At 39.0% G+C, this 25,600-nt stretch overlaps 1 protein-coding gene across 2 annotated transcripts in view; it reads right to left on the bottom strand.

The window, feature by feature from the left end:
* Positions 1–2,977: 2,977 nt before the first annotated feature.
* The window catches only part of LOC146681516 (uncharacterized), a 39,739-nt gene continuing 17,116 nt past the window's right edge, over positions 2,978–25,600 (bottom strand). The window contains exons 15-36 of one of the 2 annotated variants that reach the window (XM_085448416.1): positions 23,645–23,713; positions 22,786–22,854; positions 19,124–19,192; positions 18,449–18,517; positions 18,262–18,333; positions 17,413–17,481; positions 17,254–17,325; positions 17,076–17,144; positions 16,518–16,586; positions 12,235–12,303; positions 11,599–11,667; positions 10,589–10,657; positions 9,019–9,087; positions 8,813–8,881; positions 8,641–8,721; positions 8,405–8,440; positions 8,290–8,326; positions 7,568–8,125; positions 6,012–6,292; positions 5,747–5,921; positions 4,082–4,276; positions 2,978–3,920 (exon numbers count right to left, since the gene is read on the bottom strand). In XM_085448416.1, the coding sequence (XP_085304542.1) occupies positions 3,913–3,920; positions 4,082–4,276; positions 5,747–5,921; positions 6,012–6,292; positions 7,568–8,125; positions 8,290–8,326; positions 8,405–8,440; positions 8,641–8,721; positions 8,813–8,881; positions 9,019–9,087; positions 10,589–10,657; positions 11,599–11,667; positions 12,235–12,303; positions 16,518–16,586; positions 17,076–17,144; positions 17,254–17,325; positions 17,413–17,481; positions 18,262–18,333; positions 18,449–18,517; positions 19,124–19,192; positions 22,786–22,854; positions 23,645–23,713 (2,343 nt within the window). In that variant the 3' untranslated portion in view covers positions 2,978–3,912. Of the gene's footprint in view, positions 3,921–4,067; positions 4,277–5,746; positions 5,922–6,005; positions 6,293–7,567; positions 8,126–8,289; positions 8,327–8,404; positions 8,441–8,640; positions 8,722–8,812; positions 8,882–9,018; positions 9,088–10,588; positions 10,658–11,598; positions 11,668–12,234; positions 12,304–16,517; positions 16,587–17,075; positions 17,145–17,253; positions 17,326–17,412; positions 17,482–18,261; positions 18,334–18,448; positions 18,518–19,123; positions 19,193–22,785; positions 22,855–23,644; positions 23,714–25,600 lie in introns of those variants that run through there. The other variant, XM_085448415.1, reaches the window with a different exon arrangement.

Genomic DNA, 25,600 nt, shown 5'->3' with positions numbered 1-25,600 from the left:
TTTTGCATTTACATTTTCAGATAATTATAGCCACTGATGTGCTTTTGTACTGAAACATACTCCAATTTCCATTGCTTCGCATTATATTATTGATATCAGATTTTGCAGATAATATAAAGTCAGTTTTAAATTGTGGCACATCTGAACCTAGGACCAAAAGATTCCCCCAACGTTATGATACCATCCTTCTTAAGTTCTTGTTTTATCATAGTAAAAAAGTAGCCTAAATAAGTAAACCTATGATAATAAAAGAAAAGTGCTATCAGTGCTTTTTTTAGGCTTATGAAATGAGATAGTATGATACTCACACAAGAACTTTCAGGTGAACTTCGTTCCAAATGAAAACCACCTGTGTTTAACTGTGAGTAGGTTTTTCTGTTTGATGTATTTTAACATTATAGTATTGCATCAAGCCTTGGTAGCTGGGGATTGGACCGCCAGGGCCTCCACTCCTGGCCACCGCTCACAATGCACCCGACCCCTACAGTGCCTCCTGCGGTGGGCCTGCAGGAAGATGGGCCCATGTCCAGGGGTGCACATAAGTGGTCTGCAGGTGCGCATGCGCTTTCAAAATAAAAGACGCACACCAGATAAGAAGTTGCAGCGCATGTTTGCATACATTAAATTTTCTGGAGGAGGACAAACATTTGTTTAGAACACTTAAAGATGTCGAAGAAGCAAGCTCCTTTAAGCAATTACTTTGGTGTTCCTCCACCTCCAAACAAATGTCAGAAGCGCTTCTTTTGCGGTTCAGACTCCTTCTGACATTGCAACTTCTTATCTGGTGCGCGTTTTTTATTTTGACAGCGCATGCGCACCTGCGGACCACTTGTGCGCACCCCTGCCCATGTCCCTTTTTCGGGCTATGCCTGGCAAGCAGCACAAATGGGCTTCCTCTGAAGAGTGGCTGGGAAGTTCAGCCATCTGGGAGGGGCTCAGAGTAGAGTCACTACTCCTCCACATCAAAAGGAGCCAGTTGAGGTGGTTTGGGCATCTGACGAGGATGCCTCCTGGACACCTCCTGGGTGAGGTGTTATGTCCCACCGGGAAGAAGCCCTGGGGCAGAACCAGGACATGCTGGAGAGATTATATACCTCTTGGTGTTCCCCCAGACAACCTGGAGGAGGTAGCTGGGGAGAGGGAGGTCTGGGCTTCTCTACTTAGGCTGCAGCCCCCGCGACCTGGCCCTGGATAAGCAGAAGAAGATGGATGGAGATAGCATCAACAATTCACTTTAACTGACAATATTAACATTTATATTTATGCTAATATCTGAGCTCGAAGTCAAACAGAAAAATATTGACGAGAAATGAAAAGAAATGAAATTCAAAATCAATTCATGGAAATCAAATGCTAATTGATTACAGCAGACTGATAGTCCACCACAAATGGGTCATTTGTAACGTGCATTTGTGCACTTTACAGAGAACACAAAAAATTCAGGATAATAATAAGCTAATGTGGCAAGTTCTTGTAAATTACTCACATGAGCAGGAGTCTATTGATATGAGTGAATTTTGCATAATGACAGCAAAAATTGTCTCTGGAAGAACTTCTTTCCACCAATCAGCATTATTCAGCACTTTCCTTGTTGGCTGTTGGTATGTGTCAGCATGTGTGTGTGGCACTCCGCTATTGAACCTTTTAAAACACTCTTCCATTCACCAAGATGATTTTAAAATGAAAACATTTATTTGATCTCCTTGGTCTTGAATGGATGGATGGTCACACCGCAGAAGTTACTACAAGATGTTAAAATGCCAATTAAAAAAGGTAATTACTGGTGCGTCTGAATCAATATGAGTCTTATTCCTGTTGCCTGATAAAGTGAGGAGTGTGTAGAGTTAGGTAACATTTCTCCCGTGGGCAGCGCTAAAGATAGATCACACTATGCCACTTGTCGAGGAGTGTCTAATGTAATTTAAGGAGAAGGATAGAGCTGACTCTGCCACTTCCCTAAAGCCACAGGAGGTTAATTATGCACACTTACACCATATTGAAATCACATTTAAGTAGCCATTTGTCCAGGGTATTAAGGGACTGTATAAAAATTACTGTTGGGGAAAGTGGATCAAAATTAAATTATATTTTACTCTGACTGGCCCCTTATTCTCGTTGGGTGCTTACTTGTTTTATAAAAGATGGAGTTGTTTCGGTCGGTCACCCACCAGGGCCTTTGTAACCTGGCACACAAAGCATGCCCAGGTTGAAGACATGTACAGGCATTTCAATATATAACCGATTACAGAGAGGAGAATGTTGCAACAGAAAGATGTAAAACCCTTAGCGATCACTTAGAAGAAGTTTAAACAGGAAGCTATTTATATTCTGTACCAGCGCCAATGCAGAGGTTTTTTTTCCCCTATGATCGCGTATCGTCAGAAGAACATTGCCCAGATTCTGGTGTTTTTCAACACAAATATAAATGGTTACAGGGCTGCGGTAATAATAAAGCCAGCAGTGATCACAAACAAAGTTTTACCCTTTTCAAATGGGGCATCCCAACTGTGGAGATGATTTGACTGTGAAACCAATGGACACCACCCACTCTTGGTACATTACCTGATTTACTCTCCTTTCTTACCAATGCTGACCAACATTTACAAAAATAATTTCATGTTGTATTTAATGTGACTTAACATAATTGATGGAGCTCATGAAGTCATCATGAAAATAGTCACAGAGCATTCCATCTTTTATATTCAGTCTATGAAAGCCTATGTTAATGTTCATATCTGAACCATTAACCATCAAGAACCATGAACTGCTACGCTAAAAGCAATTTGGTTTTATTATGAGCCTTGATGAACCGTTGAATCGACGCACTGATAACATGAAACATGTTCCAAACTTTAAACATCCTCAGTCAAAATGTTTCTCCTAATAATATTAATAAATACTACAAATGCCGATGTTAGGACACTTTTTATATGATCAATTTTGGGATTTTTAGGAAGGCTTAAATAAAATATAGACATTGGAAAAGAATAAAAGTCAGCTTTATTTTAGAAAAAATACCCCCATACTCCAAATCATGTTTATACAATAACGTTGGTGCATTTTACACATATTACTTTAGAAATGATTAATTAAAAAATGTTTGATATTAAATGATGACCATGTAGCACTTAGTACAGTATGTATGAATGCAGTCAGTATAGCCTTGCAACAAAGATGGGGTGCTCAACAGTAGGTTTTCTGCTCATACAGCAGACGTCAGTTATGACATTAATACTTGTTACCCAGTAGAGGGCAGTGTGTGTGAGTATACATGCATGTATTTCCATTATTGTTACAGCTTGTGAAGTGAAACAGTGTAAACATTTTTCATTCAGTAAATCTAAGAAAAAACACATTCAAATGCTCAAAAAGATTCCATAAAGTTAGGAATCATATATATGAAAAGAAAAAAAAACTATATTTGATCGATACAAGGGATGAGAAGCTTCATCTCTACTGTGTTTTTAGTTTTTTGTGAATATGCACTAATAGACCTCAGAGTGATTGAGTAAGGAAATTAAATCTATATGACAAGTCATGAAGCACTGGAGTTATTAGTTATAGTCCATCTTTTCAACACGTTTGCAGCACTCAGGCTTTGTATGAAAAAAATGATCTGTGGGTATGTCAAGTCCTCTGGAACTCCTAACACGCTACGAGCCAGCCCTCATCTGTATTCCTGAGAGAAGACGGATGATCTCCTGCCCTATCTATCCATGCTACGTTCCTTTTTTTCACTGTAATTACAAGAGATCCTGGAGGAGGAGGCAAAAATGTGGAGATGATACAGAACATCAGTGTACATGTATATGCCTGAGAATTATGCTAAAACTTCACATAACCCTGTGAAAAATGGCTGGTCATAGCTGCCCCTCCTCGAAATGTAGGCAGATGTGTGACGGATGCCCTCACTCAGCCACCTGGAAAAAAAATATATGAGAAAGTCAATACTCCCAAACATTTGGATCGAAGCGGAGTGTCAAAGCCTCAATATTTCAGTCATGAAATAGGCAAATAAAGCAGCAAGGTGTGAAAGACATAAAAGACAAAAATATGGCTGACATAAATCATGAGAGCATACCAGTTGATCTGACTTCCACACATGTCCTCTTGCACTCGTCCTCTGTGTCAAATCGATTTTTGTTGCCATTGCAGCCTCCGTACCAGAACTGGGCGCACGCGTTTGCTTGTTTGTCATAGTACCAGCGGATGCTGTAGTCCCTGCACGTGCCTTGGTCCAGAACCAAGCCACAGCGGGGGTCCAAGGGGACAGTCTCTGCAGGAGAAGATGTCATATGAATGAGAGAACTCGTTTCCACCTAATCTAACCTCAGAGTGGCCCTTTCTGCTCCGTTTCTTCACCATGCTGTCAGAAAAGAGCAGATTGCACAAAATCAGCCACACTGCATCAAAAATAATTGGCTTCCCTGTTCTTCACCTTGCTGCGCACACAGCAGAAAGGCCACATCAACGAAAGCTGCTCCCTTTCTGCTGCCTGTACTCAAAGCACACTGGACTAGAACTCCAAAGGAGCTTCATCTACTCCATCAGGTGTCATCACACCACATTTGCAGCCATCTCAAAACTGAGATTGCTGACTATTCGTTTAATGCCCCAGTGTCACTATCCCTTATCAGTATAGTGCTGATAGCAGTATAGTATAGTACTATACTGCTATCAGCACTATACGGACAAAAATATAACAGGGTGCAAAACACAGAAAACATTTAAACATGAACGGATTATTATGTACCACCCCCACACTGAAGGCAGAGGTTTGGATTTCAGTAATTATCTGATATCATAAGTAATTTTCTGTGCCATTATTCATTTCGGTTGTTGACATTAACATCTGTTTGCAGGTTCTTACAAAAAATATTCATGTCACAAAAAAATACTGTGGCCATGAGGTGGCGTATCATTTTAGGTCCATTTTAAGTATTTTAAGTAACTCTGAAAGCTGCCATTAGTCCAAAGTTATTAAAAGATAAAGAATTTTCCTATCATGTGATAAATAAAGTATTATCCTCCTCTTGTGTCCTTAATTAAGGATAATGTACATTTAGAAAAAAAATAGTTTAGTTATAGCGTGACATATCATTTTAACATGTCAACTAGCTAGCTAACTTATTGCTAACCTTTAGCTCTATTTAACCTTGTAAATATACTGCATTGATTGTAACACCTTGGGCCACAGTCACACTGAGAGTCGCACTTTATTGGACCTTTCCAGAAGAGTTGAAACAGCTGCAAAGGTTTGGCCAATGTCTTTTATCCTGTCTTCCTTCTCTCACCCCAGTCGGTCGTGGCATCTGGCCGCCCCTCCCTGAGCCTGTTTCTGCTGGAGGCTTCTTCCTGTTAAAAGGGAGTTTTTCCTTCCCACTGTTGCCAAACCACTTGCTCATAGGGGATCATATGATTGTTGGGTTTTTCTCTGCATGTATTATTGTAGGGTCTACCTTGAGGCGACTGTTGTTGTGATTTGGCCTTGTATAAATAAAACTGAATTGAATGTCATATTAAACCCTATTGTTTATGAATGGGACATCAATCGAGTTCATATGTATGTGAGGGCAGATACACATAGTATGTGTATTGTCTTTTAAATATTGAGGTCCTAACTGAATTTTTGCTCATGGTATGTCTTTGCAGTGAGGGAATTTATTTATTTTGGATCTCTGTAATAAAAATAATTTTGCTCATAAGAAAGATAGAAAAGTAGAGCAGAGTATTGGACTTCATATACCTTTGGGAAGAACTGGCCTTGGTACAGGTACATACTGTACAGAAACACCGGAGGATGTTGTACTTATGCTTGTGGATGAAGATGATGATGACGATGAAGAGTGTTCCCTGGATGGAGAGAGATGTTTGTCTGAGGTGCTGTGGGTAAATGTGTCCCCACGCTGCACCCCTCCTTCCTATTGAGGAAAAAAACAGAAACCAGTTGTTAGAATAATAAATGTGTGTAATGTACATATAAAGATGTATTCTTGTTTTCATACATGTACTTTGTTGGATCCTTTAATCTCATGCTGGGTGGTCTCTATCATTCCTCCATGGCTGTGTGTGCTGATACCAGTGTTGATACCAGTCTGACGTCCATTCTCTACTTCCGGTTGGGTCACAGGCCTGTACCCATAGCCACCAGTAGCATACTTTCCATTGATTAAATTTTTGTTCCCATTATAACCATTGTTTCCATAGCCGTTGTAGCCATTAGTTATTCTGTTATATATTAGGGCTCCATTCTCATCTTCACAGAACTGGCTGACCAGCTTGGATTCGAGGGCTGTGACACAAAGACACAGAAGTTAGGAACTAGGAAAAAGGATTTAACTAATTACTGTTTTGTCACTATTCGCTCGCCAGACATAGCCTAAAAGATTTTTTTAGGAATTCTTTTCTGTTAAATTTCTAACTATCAGATGGCTTTGCATTAATTTTGTGCACAAACAAACATACAGGTCATATGCAGAGGTGGAATACTAATATACTTCATTTAGTGCCAGTAACAGATAAAGCTTGAGAAATAAACATTCCTATCACCCATGCCTTTATAAAGCTTTGCCTTCTGCTAATTAGCAGATTCCGGGTCGTGAACACACTACATTCATTATAATAATGCCTACTTTTGCTCCAGTAACGTGCAAAGCTACAGTGAAACCAAACTGGCTAAGTGTGCAAAAGTACAGTAGCTGGCTGGTTTAGGTTAAGCTCTTCAGAAGTGTTATTGAAGATGCATAATCCATTATTTCTTCAAATTGTCACTCACATCAACATAGAATGCTAAATTATGGATTGCCACAGACAGTAGGGCTAACCACAAACTAACCAACTAACAGTGGAAGATCAGAACGCTAATGAGATTTGAAACCACTATGAGGTTATTCTGCCTAGATTAAATAATAATGAGTATATGTGACTTGCATATCTGTAGTTAGACTTGGTGCATTGTTAAAAAAAAAAAAGTAAATGTAACTATAGGGTACATAAACGTGCGCTAAATAGGTGTCTAAAATAGCTTGTATAAGATATAAGTTAAGATATGATTTTTTAATAATATAACACAAAAATTGTAGATTTCAAGTCACACAAGCACTTCACATATAAATGGATCCGTATAAAAATGGAAAAATCTATTTTTAAAAAATTGGTTCACTACAGGCGGGAATCACCAGGCAACTCACAATGCGACATCCCTAAGGTAATCCTGGGGACATTTTGTGCCATTACGGGGGTTTTTTCATGCTATTTTGGCTGTGCTGAATGAATACAACTAATTTGCCAGAGGATATTATTTTATTTTAATTTTAGAATTCTTGTCTCAGTTCCTTAGGGATATTATCACAATACTTCAGTCAATTCTTCACATTTTGTGAAGGATGCTGCTGAAGAATGCTTTATTACAGTTAGCTGTAATAAATCACCGAAAATCACATTTATGTTGCTTTTTACAAAGACATCATTCCTGTTCTATAGGAATATAATCAGAATACAATCAGCAAGCAACTCAACTCATTAACAAAGACTCATATTAAGGGTAAGTAAAGAAAATGCCTCTTACCTGGCAGGGTGTTGAAGTCATCAATGAGGAACATGTGCTCCGTGTCTGGATCAGATGCGATTAGATTCAGTTCTTTCAGGAATTCGGCCTGCGTTGGGTCTGAGGTGTTAACGATCCCCAGGGCAAACATCTCAATATTGGCAGCGTGTGCTTCTCGCACAGCTATATCCAGCTTCACTGGTTCTCGCTTGTCGGTTTGCCCATCAGTAATCACGATGGCCACTTTGCTTACTCCCAAACGTGAACTATGGAAGACCTCCTGCGTCGCCTTGCGGATAGCGGTACCAGTGTAGGTGCCCTCTCCCATATATGGGATGTTTCTGATTGCATTCTTGACATCCTGTTTGGTGACATAGCGGGCCAAGTTGAATACAGTTCTCACCTCAAGGCTGTACAGGACCAGGCCAATCCTGGTGGCGTTTCGGCCCACTGTTACCCGGTCCACTAATGCATTCACAAAGTCCTTGATGATTTCAAAGTTCTCAGGCCCCACACTCTCTGAGCTGTCAATGACAAACACCAGCTCCATAGGCCTCTCCTTACACTTGATCCCACATCCTAGAATCACATCACATCAACATATGAGATCATGGCGGAAATGTCACATTGATGAGTTCCAGTCTGTGGAACTGGATCCAGCACTTTACAGATCAGATGACACAGTGGCTTTCATTGAGAAATTAAATCTACTACAATATTTATGCTATCAAAAGATATTTTACCACAGATCTCTTTGATCAATCGAATGACGTCTTCTCTCTGCAATGAATACACAATATAAGCATATGGATAATCACAAAAAGTAAAACGATACAGATATGAACACATGACACTCACAGTGAGGCCAGCTTCACCTTTGGCACCGAGTCGGCCCTAGGATCAAAAATATTAAAAAACGTTTATTCACAAAGTGTCACTGTTTCTGCAAATCTTCCAGTTTCATGGGGCAGACAAATGTCAGTAGCGATAACAAGCAGCATAGGAGCAGGTTCAGGGGTTGGAGCCCTCTCCCCAGCCATCACAAAACAGAACACAACAAAGTGAGACATGAAGGAATCATTAGCGTCACTCACAGGTTGCCCTGGGGTTCCAGGGTCTCCTACATCTCCTTTGATCCCCTTCAGCCCCCTCTCCCCTGTCAAACCTCGATCACCCTGTTGCACACCACATTGCAAAACATCAGCACTCAAAGAATTATAAATGCTCACAACCCCACATTCAGTCCCGGGTAACACAGTAACTGACTTTAGCTCCAGGAAAGCCTTCTCCAGGTATTCCTCTTGGTCCTACCACACCCTGGGCCCCCTGTTCACCCTGAATCAAACACACAAGGCAGTTGTGTTACAGCTTGTGATAGATACTTACAGGTTTAGGTAGTACACAGAGCCCTGGATGTCTTGATATTTTATAGATATGTGAATGTCTATCAAGGACAATAAATTACAGCCTACCTTTGGCCCTTGAACTCCTTGCCCTTGAGGACCTGTTGGCCCAGGTGGACCAGGTCTCCCAGGGTTACCCTGCAAGTCAAAACATGTTGCTTATATAACTACAGCTCAAGGTCAGTTACAAAATAGCTACAATGTGACAAAAAAGCAGATTTGTAATTTATGAAAGAAATATTTGTTGCAGCCATACAAATGGCACAGTTACTGGGGTCAAGGCAGCAGACCTGCTGACTTGCTGTTCACATAAGTATACAGGCTCCACCTGTGGCGAGGTGTAGGCAGGGAGACACCTGTCAGGTGGAATGTTATTAAAAAAGCCAGGAACAATACTCTATTACTTAAGCCTTTTGCTGTAGTCATGACTGAATGTCAACTAGTCATGACTACAGCAAATTCAAGTCACGTGCAGCTACCAGTTATCATCAAACTCCAAAGTGAATTCAGTAATGTGTTTTCTCTTGTCTGTGTTCAGTATTAAAGCTTAAAGTTGGCAAAATATCCTCAATTTTTCTTGAATGGCTTAAAAAAAAGAAAATAAGTAAAATAAGATTACTGATTTTGATTAGAAAACATACACAACTCAATCTTGCACATGCATGTGTGACATCTGTACACTCCTCTACTTTGAATGCTTTGTTGTCTGTATGCTGCTATGACAACTCGATTTCTGGGCTGCAGTGCATCTGTGAAAACAGCTTAATCCAAGAAATTATCTGATGTCATGACCCACAAAAGATTTTGACTGTAATACGTTTCCTGTTTGGGTTGACTTCATAATGTGAGAAAAGGCAATAGCAGCTATATATATCACATGTGCAATTAATAACTCAACCCAACAAAAAATTTACTTTATCTATAAGAGTATGAAACACACTTTGTATTCTTGTAATAAAGAGCAGCAACTTCAAGGTTACCAGTGTTGTTGTGAATGTTTCACATCACCATTTTCTCAGCACGGACAAGAGCTGATAAGTGTCAGTGTGCTCTGCTTTCCCATTTTTTCCTATTATTTGCGTCTTCAATTAAAACCTGCCTACTGCTGCATGACTTTGACAGAGCTCGGACCTGCACAGACAGTGGCCTGAAGCCTGTGGGGAATCTGGATATGATATGTGAGGACATGCGGGGTGCCGGGTGTTCTTTTAGTAAGGCCTGTTAGGCCAAGTGTTTCTCATCAGACACATATGTCTGTGGAGATTCACACCCTGCACCCATGTGTCACAGTGCTGTTGGAAAAATCACGATAAATGCCACCAAAAAATGAACAAGCAGCCCAGTTGTGGGCATGTTTGCACAGAAGACGATGCACTGTGTTTTTTTTTTCAACCTGTTATTCTTCAGAGAATGTAACTCAGTCACAACCATCTGGCAGTACTTAGGAGAAATTTGAAAAAGGCTCCTCTCAAGTAAACATCTTAGAATGTTGTCCTCGGCTCATGTTCCCATAAACCAAATAAAAAACCAAATAAAAATGAATAATATTATAATATTTCTGATTACAAAACAGGTAAAAGGGAGTTGCTTAAAACAGCAGAGGTTAAAGATTTGAAAAATGTAAAGGTTTTAAATTTACCAGAGGTCCTGGGAGGCCTTCACCTGGAAGTCCTGGTAAACCAGGCAACCCTCGAAATCCAATATCGCCCTGCAAAGATGAATGCACAGCAAAGATAGATGAACACTGACAGCACAGCAATTTACAATCTGTCAAACAAACTCGTGCACTGACTAAAATCGTGTTTCCCTTAATTAGCTTCCCTAAACAAAAGACCAAATCTTTCAATGGTGAGATAATCTCACTTATCTTCAGTGCAGATTCAAACACAACTTGGAAATTCATCTTACCAGGACTTGACAATGGCTTTGGCTCTAAATTCTGACCTCACAGAAAGAACCATCTATGTCATATAAGGTTTACATCCTACAAGATTTTTGAAACATGGGATATTTTTGATTGAATTTTGCATTCAAACCAATAATGAATTCCATAATGTTTATAAGCAGTGACTAACTATCATCACAATACTGTATGACAGATCCAGGAGCTTTGCAGACCGCATGTCTACATGTTATAATTGTATACTGAACCTGCGGGAAGCGTCATAAACAGCAACAACTGTTAATGTGGGCTTCTGTTATTCATGTTTGTGCTGTTGCTGGTCCTTTAGCATAGTTCCTATGTTTTTTCCTTCCCAGTGTTGCCAAGTGTGTGCTGATAGGGTATTGTCTTAATGTTGGGGTTTTTCTGCAGTACTGTTTCGTCATTACCTTACAATTTTAAGCACATCAACTGTTGTTGTAATTTGGTGCTATATAAATAAAATTGATTTGAAAATGGAAGTGAATTGATTTCATATAGCTTTAGTGTGTAGACATATTTTTAAAATGACTATGTAGACCTGCAAATTACCAACACATCACTATACTGGGACCTTTGTACAAACCACAAAGTCTGCTGGAAAGTGTGGAAACCTACTGTAACCTTACTATAATTCTCAACTTTTTTTAAACAAAGACCCAACTTTACACTGACATTTGAAAGAAATGCACGCTGGAAAGTTCTATCTTATGGATCCACATTCTCACCTTCGGTCCAGGAACGCCCACTCCCTCCGGCCCAGGTTCTCCTGGAAGTCCAGGCAGCCCAGGAGGACCCTGAAAAAGCAAAAAGCTAACTTAAGTATGGATTTCCAGAAAGAAGAGTAAGTTAATATTGTACTCTGAAACAAGCAGAGTATAATACTTGAAATTGAATAAGAAATTGTCTGGCTTTTATAAAATAATGCAATAAAACAGGTTAGCGGCTTCTCATTGTTCCCGGACTTTATGCTAAGGTAAGCTAAGCATCTGGTTTACAGACCAAACATTTGGTTTCAATCTTCATATCCAACCCTCAATGAGAAAGTAAAATATAGTAAGTGATTTTTTTTCTTATTTTTTTAAGGCACCACCTTTATTCTTACTGCCCTTAATGAAAGTCATGTTAATTTCATCTCCCTCTGGTTTAAGTTAAAGGAAACATACTCAGGATAAGTGTAAGGGCCACCTACTGTAAAGTTGGGTTATAAATGTCTCACTGATTGATAGAGGGTTGGAACTGAGCGGCAGTACAAGAGAGGCAAATGCTAGCTGGATGGAGGACTAGATATAGTATGCAGATGAAAGGTATGGGTGTACAGATTTATGAGGAGACATATGTCATTGTCTAAATCAGCTCCTCACCATGGGGCCAGGATAGCCGTCTCCTTTGGGACCAAATGGGCCTGGAGGGCCTCGATCTCCTCGGTCACCCTACAGGAGGCAGATACATAGGAATCAATAATTCATTCATACAAAGGATACAAAGAGATTTACAGACTTGCAAAACAAACTAAAGTGGAATATGCACATAAATGGACACATATGCTCCTTTGCTTGGTCCCTTATATTAACCCTCTCAAGGCAGGCGTTGCAGATTTGCAACAAGTAAAAGCTAACAACCTGATTACCCCACATACATATTTTATGAGGTTTTTTTTACTTAGAAGTACCACTGCAGGTATTCTTTTGTGCATTAGCAACAAAAACTTAATTTGAGCCTGAGAGGGTTAAGTATTGAGCAAAACATAAAAACAGGTTGTAGCATTTTATTAGCTGAGATTTTCAGCAAATGTTAGCGTATGGAAAGCATGACAGGATGTACAGCTGTGCTTCCCATCCTAATTTTTGACATATTCTCTGTTCTTTCTAGATGGACTGTAAATGGCCTTGATGATGAAAGCACAAACACGTGTTTCCTGATCTGCCCCTCATTACTTGTTTGATTATTGATTCTTTTCCAGATTTGGACGCACTCAGCACACACTGTAAACCCGAATAAGTTACCAGAACTCAAAAAAATTGAGGCAATCGATTGCCTCAATTTTTTTGAGTTGATCAACTCAAAAGTCAAATTTTTCCAGAACATAAAAGTTTGGATTACATGGTACTTGTATCTTTTGAGAACGGTCAACTCAAATATTTGCAGTTAATATGACTTAAAGTTTCAAGTTTACAAATTCAAAGAAATAAGTTCACAGAACTTATAAAAAATAAGTACACAACCACAACATTTTTATGTTAACAAAACTCAAATGTTTATTAGTTTGTGTTGTCATTATTTTAAGTACACGTTAGTCAAATATGTTGACTACTTGATACTTAAAAACATGTGACCCAAAACTTAAAATTTTTGAGGCAATTGATTGCCTCAATTACACTGAGTATCGGTAACTTAATATGCAAAAGTCATAAACATCTGCCATTGAACAGTATCTTGCCTGCTCCCTTTTAGCACTATGTTGAAATTAAATACATTTTTTTTTAAAAATAAATAAATAAATTAAAAATAATTAACAAAAACATTTATAAATTAAAATAAGTAGACCAAAAATTGTTTAGTCAGGAAAACTGTCAGAGTAATGAAAAATAATGCCAAATAATAATAAATAATATCAAAATGTGCTTTTGGCTCTCTGGCTCTCTGGCTTTTGGCTCTCTGGCTAATATCTGAATAATATCTGAATATCTGAATAAGGCAACAGGGCAGCAATTTGAGTGAATTACAATGCTATTTGTTTTACATTAACCAGTATCAAACAGTGAAATTTAGGTCATCTTGCGCAGCCCACAATGTTTTGGAAATAGTATTACGAAAAACATTAAAACACACAAAACATTAGTGTTGCTTTGCATTATGTTAATGAGAACAAAGGCACGTTGTATAGTTTGGACCTATTGGCTGAATGCAATAACGTTTTGAGGCATTATTTAGATAAAAGGAGAGAACTTTGAACTAGCCTTTTATAATGCTTCACCCTGCATCCTTCTTTCAGATGAGTTCCTACATAACCAAGTCATTCTTGAGGGTCTGTAACCTGGGTGACAGTTTACCACTTTCTAGACCAAGTAAAATCTTTTGAGTAAATTCTAAAGTGTTGGTCAGGGCTTTGGGGTAGCTGAGGTGCATAGATCAGTCCAAACATTACCAGGAAGGCTTCACCAAATCTGGGGAGACTGAACACGGCATCACTTTCAATGACGACAGAGATTTTCACAGGTTGGTAGTGAACTGGACTTGTCGTGTCATGGTCACTAATGACAGTGAAGAGGGCCACTTCAACACCATCAAGCTCCAACTCATCAGATTCGTCCTGAATTAATGAAAAAGAGATACTAATCACAATCTAACCCAAGAAATACAACAGACGACATATAATTTCTCATTTTACCAACTCCAATTGAGATCCAATACCTCTTTTACAAGGGAGACCTGAGTCTCACTGTAAGAGGTGAAAAACAGAAGATCCATGTTCTGCACACATAAATCAGCTAATTCACCAGAGAATCAAGTGGTGTGAGATAGACTGAAACTAAGCTAAAGGAAATACACAGGAAAATGTTTTACTAAACATCTTATCACTTTCAACAAAACACCAATTCAGTTCATTCGTAGTGAGGAGACAGAAAAGACCATACATGGAAACCGTATGGGTAGACTAAACAAAGGTAAGTCCAAACAGTGCATCAAAATACATGTTTGTACTTTGATGCACTGTTTATATACACAGTAGTATCTGTTAGATACTTAAGGACACTCACAGTGCAGGTTCTGAAAAATCCAGAGACATCCTCACGCAGATAGACAGGAAGGGCGTGGAGAACGGTAGTGCGCTTGGTGTGGATATCATGGATTTCCTATTTCCAGATAAAAACAGAATTGTATATACTGGTGAGTTTACTGAACAACAACAAAAACAACAGTCAAATCAGAACATATGTCCACAAATAACCTGTTCACATCTTTAATACAGTCAGACAAATAGCAAACACAAAGTGGAGTAATAGCAAAATTCAAAAAGCTCATTTAAATCATTGAACCTGTCCAATGTTCCACTGGTTCAACCTATGAAATGTGTAACAATCTATTATTACCTGTTCATTGTGAATTCTTAGAATTTCAGCCAGGGCATCAGCTGTCTTCCCAGTTTTTGATGCCTTCTGTCTGAATAAGGTCATCAGTCGAGGAAGATGGCGGTCAAGTTCAGCGTAGAATGTATTGGGCAGGTTCTGATTTGTAATCCGCTGAAACTCTGCATACAACTACAGCAGAAGGACAATACAGTTCAATTTGAAGAATCTCGCACATCTTTATAAAGCAGCAAAAAGCTGCCACATGAGTAAGAATTACAATTTTCATTTTAAAGAGAGCTGATCCATATTACCTCAGACTCCATTTTTAGAGCAGGCCAGAGGTCCAAGAGCTCCTTCACTCCTTCACAACCCTAACCCTGCACATATAGTTTAAAATATAGCGTTTCTAACAAGAAAACAGCTTGAAAGCACTCTCACTGCAGACAGGCATCTCCGTTGTGTAACTGCAGGGACAACGGGCTTGTTTGGACCCAACTATTCTGAGTCATGAGAGGGGGTTTAAAAATTTAAAGAGATTAAAACACTTTGTTTCATACTAGGCGACCGGGCGCCACCTCTAGAACAAGTAGTATCTAACTTTTTAAACAGCCTGCGACCCTCATTACAACAACTTAATGCTAGCTCTGCAAGCACAAAGTTTCCTTCGGGGAGAGCAGCAAAGCACATAAAAAACACGGACCCGACATTTCTGCTATTCTTTTCGACACACACCCAAAATACAACTAAATATTCGTATTTTAACAATAAACTAATATCAACATTGAAAACTTACTGTAAGTCCAGTGATGCTAGTTGCTGCGGTTAGGTCCAACTTTCTCCAGTCGTCCGTGTTGCCTCTTTGGTGCTGTTCCCGCCCATATACCTTTACTTCTTCTGTGTTTCGTATTAATGCTCATTAGCGCCGCCTTCCGCTTCGGAGGGTGAATCAGAGATTAACTCGGAATAAAAATTGATTCCTGCAGCTGCTCAACACTTGCGGAAAATATTAAAAATATATATGTAGGATACATTGATAAAACAATGAATATTAAAATAAATACATTTTGTCTTCCACTAATGCATTTAAGACAATTTGATTTCACTTATTTGGTGAAACACTTTGAGATTTTATTGTATTTTAGCATGTGCTACATAAATTAAGTTTATTATTAAATCCTATACTTGAAACAACAAAAATAACAGGACTTTACCATTCTTATATGTCCTAACTTAACTGTGTTACGTTGTGCTTAAGTTATGATTTTAAGTGATGCTTACTTAATATAGAAATAGTTCAATTCAATCAAATATTATTAGTTTCATTTACTCAAAAAGAAGAACATGTTACACGAACTTGACATATTTAAGTTAACAGAACTTTTTAAAGACTTTGAGTATACACTACTTAATCTATTTAATTACTTTGAACATTCGGGTTTACAGTGCATGTTTAAATGTGTTTGTTCGAAAATCTGACTCATGCTTGTTTCTACAGGCAGGCACCCAATAGAAATGCAATACATATTTATATGTATATTTCTTTTTCAACCAGAGAATAATAATATCAGTTTTACCTTAGGACCAGGAAGTCCATAGCCAGTCTCCCCAACTGGACCAGGAGGGCCATTTGGACCAGGATCACCCTACAACACATTTTTAGTAACAAAGCTGCCCCTTAGTACAGAAGGTTGTACATAGATGTGCAACATGGATGTTGTACATCTAATATAAAAAGGTTAACTTTAATAGACACTGTATATACAATATAAAATGTAGAACATTGTGCAACTGTGCTGTTGCTACTTAGAAGCAAATTAAAGACTTCTACCACTGATAATATTGTTTAATAATGGGTTAATGCTACGAACAAAACATACTAATTCAATTCAATTCAGTTTTATTTATATAGTGCCAAATCACAGCAGAGATTCTACAATAATGTAGTATGTATGTAGTACAATAACAATAATGCCAATAACAAGTTTACGTGCATCAGGAGAATCAATGTTTCTTTCTACAAAGAGTCTTGGAACAACCTAAAATAATAACCACATATTTTGTGAAAATGTGAAGAAAACATGACGAATCTCCGCAGTCTTACACTGATGGCTCAGTAAAACTGAATCTTATACCTTGGGTCCAGTGATGAAGCGTCCTGGAGGACCAGGCAAACCCAGCCTGCCTTGCGCTCCTGGTTCTCCCTGACAAAGTTTATTGTATGAAAACTGGTTAAGACCAAAAACGTACAGAGGATATTTTCTCATTATCTCTTTCCAGGTAAATGTTAATGATGGCCTAATGATTGCTCACCTTTGGTCCTGAGGGTCCAGCAATGCCTGGCGGCCCAGTCAAGCCTCTGATTCCTCTTTGGCCTTGGTCACCCTTGAAGGTCACATCAGGAATATACTCACTGGTCTGACTTACTTACTGACTTGCAGGAAAATGAAATATGGAATATTACTTTTTTACCTTTTCACCTTGGATACCAATTCCAGGAGCGCCATCTGGCCCTCTTAGGCCAATAGCTCCGGGCTCGCCCTAAAGACACACATGCATCCAAGTATTTGGCCCCATCCTGTTTTTGTTTTTTTTAATGTTTTGCCTATTTGTCATACTTACATGTTTTACATCATCAAACAAAATGTAATAATAGATATTGCTAACCTGGTTGTAACACCCTTGTTAGTAAGAACTGCAATTCAGCAACTGGCAGTTGCTGAATTGCAGTTCTTCAGAGTCTTTCATATCAATGCAGAAGAATCTTGGCTCACTCTTTGCACAAACTTTTTAATTGGAGACTTTTCAAAAACCCAAAACCTTCATTTGGTTGTTTTTGAGTGATTCAGAGTAAGCCAAGTGGGCTTGAGCTTCAGGATATGAACTGATGGCTGGACATTCTCTTCAGGATTTTCTCACAGATAGCAGAATTCATGGTTTCATCAATTAAGGCAAGTTGTCCAGCTCCTAAAACAGCAAATCCCCAGACAATCATACCACCATTGTTCATAATGGAGCTCAATGTGGTTTGATTGAGTCCGAAAGCCTTAGAAATGGATATATAATCCTTCCCAAACTGATAGATGTCAACTATCTTTAGAAAATTTCTATATATCATGGGATGCTGCATTGGTTCTTGAGACCTTTTAGCCTACTACACTTGATCAGACAGGTTTTACTTAAGGGATTTTTTGATACAACAGAAAATTTAATTACCATGTACAGCGAGATAGATTTGGATAGCTTTTTCCCTTAATAAATAAAATGATCATTTAAAAACTGCATTTTGCGTTTGCTCAGGTTAAAACATCTTCAAACTACCTTCTGTCCAGGGGCTCCATCCTCCCCTGGAAGCCCAGGCAAACCTGGCATTCCTGATGATCCTGGTTCACCCTGAGGACAGATTGGTGGCTCTGTATGAGTTTATGGAGGGAATGTTTAATACTTTAAATAATGTATACTGATAACTGCTGCTGATGTGGGTTTTTACCAAATGGTTTCAACTCACCTTAGCTCCAGGGTCTCCAGCCCCTCTCTCCCCTGGAGCACCAATTTCACCTGGAAACCCTTGGTCTCCCTGTGTTAGGCAATAACATCTTCACATCTTGTCGTAATTACTAAAACACTTACACCAGTATTGTTAATATTTGCTAAGCGGACTATTACCAGAGAGCCACGTATTTTTTAAGAAAATATACTTGCTGGCATTATTTTGTACAGGCCTGGTCACACCAGCGTTTATGCTGAGACACCAGGAAGACTTGCAATGAAAGTTTACATAACAGCTTAAAATACAGGACGGACTGAGTACCTGGTCAGTTTAGCATTCAATTTACTTTGATTTAACATCCTCACCCAGTTGTACACTTGATAATCTATGTGGATATACAGTATCGCTCCAATTGTAGGTTAACCTTTAATTTCTGTCTTCAGTGCTGAGAGCAGAACACGTACAATAGAGATAAATGTGACTAAAAGCATCAGCCTTGCTTGCTTGGCTATCAAATCATTAATCAGCTTGCCAGATCCTGCAGTTTAAGTCATTATTGCTAAGCATTATACCACTTAACTATGTGACGTTTCAGGGTCATATGATCCAGTTCCAACTATAAACTCTGTGGCCTCCACATAGAAATCCTGACCCCTTGTTATTACCACTAAGATTTTGAGCATATGTACAAACCTTGGGCCCAGGCATGCCTTCTCCTGGTGGACCTCTGCTTCCCGGTGGCCCCCTTGGACCCTCTATGCCCTGCAGGTATGAATAAATGCAGTAATTAAAAGAAGCCTGAATGGAATCTGTAAACAGGGAGTGTTTTTGCTGAAGGCAGAGTAATTAGAATTTTTTCTTGGACATCAGAAGGAGGCAAACTTTTCTTCTAACACAAAATTTAAATGATTTCATTGGTTCAGTGCAATATATGTTTCTGGTTTAAACACATATTAAAATTAAAAACAGTTTAGCATGAAAAGTTTTTCTTCTTCCAGTAGGCTGGTTTATTATTTTCTATAATCAGGTGATTAATGGAGACTTTTTCAGTCCTATTATGAAGCCTTTTCTTTAAATAACTTCAGCTGTACACAAAGCCCAGTGTGAGAGCACACCTGTCTCCCTCTCTTCCACAAGTGAGTGAATGGTGAACTGGACCCAGACCTGTTCTGATAGCAATTAGCTGATGTTTTGATCACAGTGAAAAACTCTTTGGCTAAGCTGTCAGCAGCCAACAGTTTCCACTAGCTGTGGTTATTGTGTCAGAGCATGAATTTGTATGCACTTCTGCATCATGTTGGTTAAATTATGATTGTTGATCAAAAGCTTGTATTAATAAAGCAACACCATGTAATCATATTTTCTGTCATTTGTTATCAAAGAATAGGGAAAAAGTAGCTCAAAGCAGATGCTTCTTTATTTATTTATTAGTAGGTCTGCAAAAAACAAATACAGGGAGTGCAGAATTATTAGGCAAATGAGTATTTTGTCCACATCATCCTCTTCATGCATGTTGTCTTACTCCAAGCTGTATAGGCTCGAAAGCCTACTACCAATTAAGCATATTAGGTGATGTGCATCTCTGTAATGAGAAGGGGTGTGGTCTAATGACATCAACACCCTATATCAGGTGTGCATAATTATTAGGCAACTTCCTTTCCTTTGGCAAAATGGGTCAAAAGAAGGACTTGACAGGCTCAGAAAAGTCAAAAATAGTGAGATATCTTGCAGAGGGATGCAGCAGTCTCAAAATTGCAAAGCTTCTGAAGCGTGATCATCGAACAATCAAGCGTTTCATTCAAAATAGTCAACAGGGTCGCAAGAAGCATGTGGAAAAACCAAAGCGCAAAATAACTGCCCATGAACTGAGAAAAGTCAAGCGTGCAGCTGCCAAGATGCCACTTGCCACCAGTTTGGCCATATTTCAGAGCTGCAACATCACTGGAGTGCCCAAAAGCACAAGGTGTGCAATACTCAGAGACATGGCCAAGGTAAGAAAGGCTGAAAGACGACCACCACTGAACAAGACACACAAGCTGAAACGTCAAGACTGGGCCAAGAAATATCTCAAGACTGGTTTTTCTAAGGTTTTATGGACTGATGAAATGAGAGTGAGTCTTGATGGGCCAGATGGATGGGCCCGTGGCTGGATTGGTAAAGGGCAGAGAGCTCCAGTCCGACTCAGACACCAGCAAGGTGGAGGTGGAGTACTGGTTTGGGCTGGTATCATCAAAGATGAGCTTGTGGGGCCTTTTCGGGTTGAGGATGGAGTCAAGCTCAACTCCCAGTCCTACTGCCAGTTTCTGGAAGACACCTTCTTCAAGCAGTGGTACAGGAAGAAGTCTGCATCCTTCAAGAAAAACATGATTTTCATGCAGGACAATGCTCCATCACACGCGTCCAAGTACTCCACAGCGTGGCTGGCAAGAAAGGGTATAAAAGAAGAAAAACTAATGACATGGCCTCCTTGTTCACCTGATCTGAACTCCATTGAGAACCTGTGGTCCATCATCAAATGTGAGATTTACAAGGAGGGAAAACAGTACACCTCTCTGAACAGTGTCTGGGAGGCTGTGGTTGCTGCTGCACGCAATGTTGATGGTGAACAGATCAAAACACTGACAGAATCCATGGATGGCAGGCTTTTGAGTGTCCTTGCAAAGAAAGGTGGCTATATTGGTCGCTGATTTGTTTTTGTTTTGTTTTTGAATGTCAGAAATGTATATTTGTGAATGTGGAGATGTTATATTGGTTTCACTGGTAAAAATAAATAATTGAAATGGGTATATATTTGTTTTTTGTTAAGTTGCCTAATAATTATGCACAGTAATAGTCACCTGCACACACAGATATCCCCCTAAAATAGCTAAAACTAAAAACAAACTAAAAACTACTTCCAAAAACATTCAGCTTTGATATTAATGAGTTTTTTGGGTTCATTGAGAACATGGTTGTTGTTCAATAATAAAATTATTCCTCAAAAATACAACTTGCCTAATAATTCTACACTCCCTGTACTGATGCTAGCAGCTTGAAGGTGTTCTATTTTGGCACGGGCATGATTTAAGCTAAATGCTAATGTCAGATTGACCTGTTCTCAATGAACGTGCTACAATGAAGATCTTGGCAGAATTATTGTTTACTGTGGTCAGTATTGGGGAGTTACAGAATACACGAACAGGCGTTACGTATTTAAAATACAAAATATGAGTAACTGTATTCTGTTACAGTTACCGCTTAAATAGATGATAATTAGAATACAGTTACTTTGGTGGAATAAATGGATTACACAGCAGTTTTTTCCTGTTTCATATGTTAGGTTATCCCCTCTCTAATTTTGGTAATTCTGCGCATTGCCGGTGTTCTGACAAAACACCCTACCTATCAAGCTCTCCTACTTGTTCTTACTGACAGTTTATTACAGTTGATACTTGTTTTCCTTAAGCTGTTGTCAATTTGTTAACTTTTCAAGCTAACATGCGTTCATTTGTGCAAAAATACTCCAATTTGGAGTCTCAATTGAAGTCATATTTCAAGTCTTGATTTAGTACTTCTAAACTTCTGTAAACTGGCATACAGTGTAAACCTTGTCAATTAATTTTAGTCCTCCTGCAGTTAGTGGACACCACGCTCCGTTGTTATGTCGAAGAAAGTAATATTGCACTACATACTTGTTAATTGAGTGATAACGTTGTTTAATTTCTAAGAACCTTGACATTGGTCATTTTATTTACTGTATAAATCCAAGCAGGAAGCACGTTTTGATAAGTGTGATTTGGCCATCAAAGCGTCCTACCTATAGATATGTACGATGGAGGCATAAACCACGTAAGGCAGTATATTCTGATAAGGTAGCACAGATTGATTGACATGACTATAAATTTACGCTACGGTAAGATGTTTTGACAAAGTAGGACATTTTGTCAGAACACCGGAAACCCAGACAAACACGCAATAAGAGGCTGTAAGCGTCCTGTTAATGTTGGTAGCATCAGTTACACATTGGACCCGGAGCCAGCACAACAGAGCCAGTAGTGCACAGGCAGGAATGTTTGCACGCTCCTTAGCACTAAAAAAGGGCTTCGCTTGGATTGAGAATCATTGATAAACTACAAACTTCTGTCATATTGCATATGGTATCTTACTTAAACAATACATTTTCCTCATTATGTTATTGATAATTGTCAGTTCATCACTATTGCCTTACATTAACAAGTCAAAACATGGATGGTGACAGTAACAATTAAAAAAAACTATTAAAAAAAATCAATATAAGCCCACTGTGATTATAAAAACATGAAAAAATCAATGTATTAGAGCCACTGTGGGAATCATATTATGAGTCCAACACTTGCCTTCTCACCCTGTATGCCTAGTCCTGGGAGACCGACAAGCCCTGGAAGACCCGGTGGCCCAAAATCCCCCTACAAGTTCAGATAACAACATGTAAATGTTAATAGGTTGACAGTGCCTCACACTGAAATGTGATTTATTATATGTGGAAAACACCCATCTGTATACAATTCTATAGCGCTGCATTTTAATGAATTAATAATATAGGCCACACTTGATGACATCTGCTCCTTTTGCCTCACTTCCTTTTATCTGTCACATGCTATAATCACATCACAAATATATGATGGTAATGCAGAGAACCCTGCAGGCGGTGTTTGTCATTACTGCATGAAAACTTTGTGATTACCTCCAATAAACTTCACTACAAAGCCCACGGTAAAACTGTCAGCAACATCGGTGTCGAGAACACCCGTGTAAATCACAACGAAAAAGTTTTTTTGGGGGGGAAATGATTTTTCATGTAGCAGAAAGAATTACATAGCTAAAAATCAACTCAGCCTTTCTTTGTCTGTAAGTCTGTGAGCTAAAATGCTGCCAGATGGCTGTGAAGCTCTACAAACACATCCTGAAAGACAAACCTTTACCTTTATGTCTATGTCTGAATGTACCTGACTGCAGGCTAACTTTTCCACATTCATCAGCACAAGCAGTGAAACTGCGCTCCTCCTACACTATCCATGCTTTGACCTTGATTCATCATCTGTGGACTGTGACCTCCTACATAACACTGCACTGAATGCATTCATCCGTGGCTCTGCCAACTTATGGCCTTCTTCACAACAGGACTCCGGCTTTCTCTTCATGGCTGTGTGAAGGCTTTTCAGCAGGCGCCTTAGTTAAGGCCTCTTTAAACTCCACCTTGTCTCCTTTGATTCCAGCACCCGGCTGTCCTCTGGGTCCCCGTGGCCCTTCCAAGCCTCGCTCTCCCTGCCAAGATGGACAAAAAAGTTACTGCAAATTGACTCTTGAAATATCAGTAAGATGTATGAAAATAATGCCAAAATAGGAGCAGAAAAATAAGTATAAAAGTTAGAATAATAAGATATTAGTCAAAATACAGATGTTATTTTCCAAAAGAACTCACACAGTGTAAAACATTACACGACTTTGAAGCCAAACAGGAGTTTTAGTTTAACCAATGTATCATCTTTCAGCTGCTTCCTCATTCCCCGAGGTTTCACCACAGCAGATGGATCCACATACTTGATTTGGCACAGTTTCTGTACCAGATGCCCTTCCTGACACAACATACAGGCCTGGGCCCTGCACTAAGAATACACTGGTTTATAACCCCTCCCACTCACCCACCCAAGGCTGGATTTATGTCTCCTCAGTGTCAGACTGGGGATGTCTTATATGTAAAGCAAATGTGTTAACCACTACAGCATGCTTTTCATTCACAATGAATTATTTCATCTTTTTAATCTGACTTTAAAGAGAATGATGGCTTTGTAACTGAAAAGCTGCCATTGGAGTAATGTGCATTACGAGCTGTTTCTCAGTTAGTTTCATGGCTTCTTGTGATGGTTTAGCAAAAACAAAATGCTTATTGTTATTATAAATGTTCAGTTTGATTTATGTCAGTTACTGATAGAAGAGTGTAACTTGCTCACCAGAAGTGGCCTGAAAGATCCAAACTTGCACACAGTTTCTGTTTCTTCTACGGAAAGCAGAAGTAGCCATACTATATAGTATATAGGAATATTGTGGTATTTCATGTATATCAAAACGTGCCTAGAGGAGATATAAGTATTACACAAAGAGAAAAAGCAGGAGGAGAAATTCACTGAGGGATTAGAAAGATAATACAGGATGACAGTCAGTAAAATGAAAAAAAATGCTGCATAATGTCCTGCACTTTATAGACTGCAGAAAAATCCAATTTCCCTTAAGGAAATATTTCTGCGTCTTCCAAGGACATCCAAGGACAACAGAAACAATGTCGCATAGAGGAGTACACTGATTAACATGCCGCTCTTGCATGTTAGCCTCAAGAAGTAAAGATTTACTGTCGTAACTCTATGATCCCTCACAAGCTGAGGTGCTAATGATGTGGAAAAAGCTGCAGAGCTCCTGTGAATCTGAAGCCTGTCGAGGCTTGTCATGTGAAGAATGCTGCTTTGGAACAAGAACGCCATTAAAAAAAGTGGGGAAAAAGCACCCTTGAGGCCAATCTTCAGCAGTGGGGGATCCACCTTCTCCTGTGTGTGTGTGTGTGTGTGTGTGTGTGTGTGTGTCGGGGGGGGGGGGGGGGGGGCATGGCTGATACCATCACCAAGGCAAGTCGCCAAGTGATAAATCAAATAGTAGTCTGAGGCAGTCTAAAGTTGAAAATTTCACCTGAATTCCACTTCCTGTGATACAAAACTGCTCTGTTAGTCTTATAACAAAGTCACAGAGTTTTTATAGTAACTATGTTTAATTTAGCTGTGTGCATTTATCAAAACAACAGAGCTGCATGACAAATGCACAGATCTGACACCTGTAATTTGAAAGAAACCACAAACATTTTACAAAGGAACGCTTCCAAAAGTAATAATACATTTTTGCAATTACACTGATGTTGAGCTATGTTGTTTTTAATTGCTTGGGGAATCAATACAACTTTTGTGGGAGATAATTAAAATGATCTAAGGGCTGAGTCTGATAAATATTTTAATATTTTTCAACATTAAAAAGAATGAAATAACTCTGCTGGATGTTTCAAATTGTCTTAAATTTTCCACTTTCACTTCAAAAATGTCTCTGTCTGCATGAAAACACAAAAAAACACGTCACTCAAAATCATGCCAAAAGAACAGGTGGAGGCATAAA

This window comes from Copadichromis virginalis, linkage group LG23 (assembly GCF_057382275.1).
Source record: "Copadichromis virginalis isolate Kocher_CV1m ecotype Utaka linkage group LG23, C_Virginalis_male_GT1.1, whole genome shotgun sequence".
NCBI classification, from domain to species: Eukaryota; Metazoa; Chordata; class Actinopteri; order Cichliformes; family Cichlidae; genus Copadichromis; species Copadichromis virginalis.
Note: the sequence above shows the minus strand (reverse complement) of the source record. Positions and strands in the feature narration are given on the sequence as shown.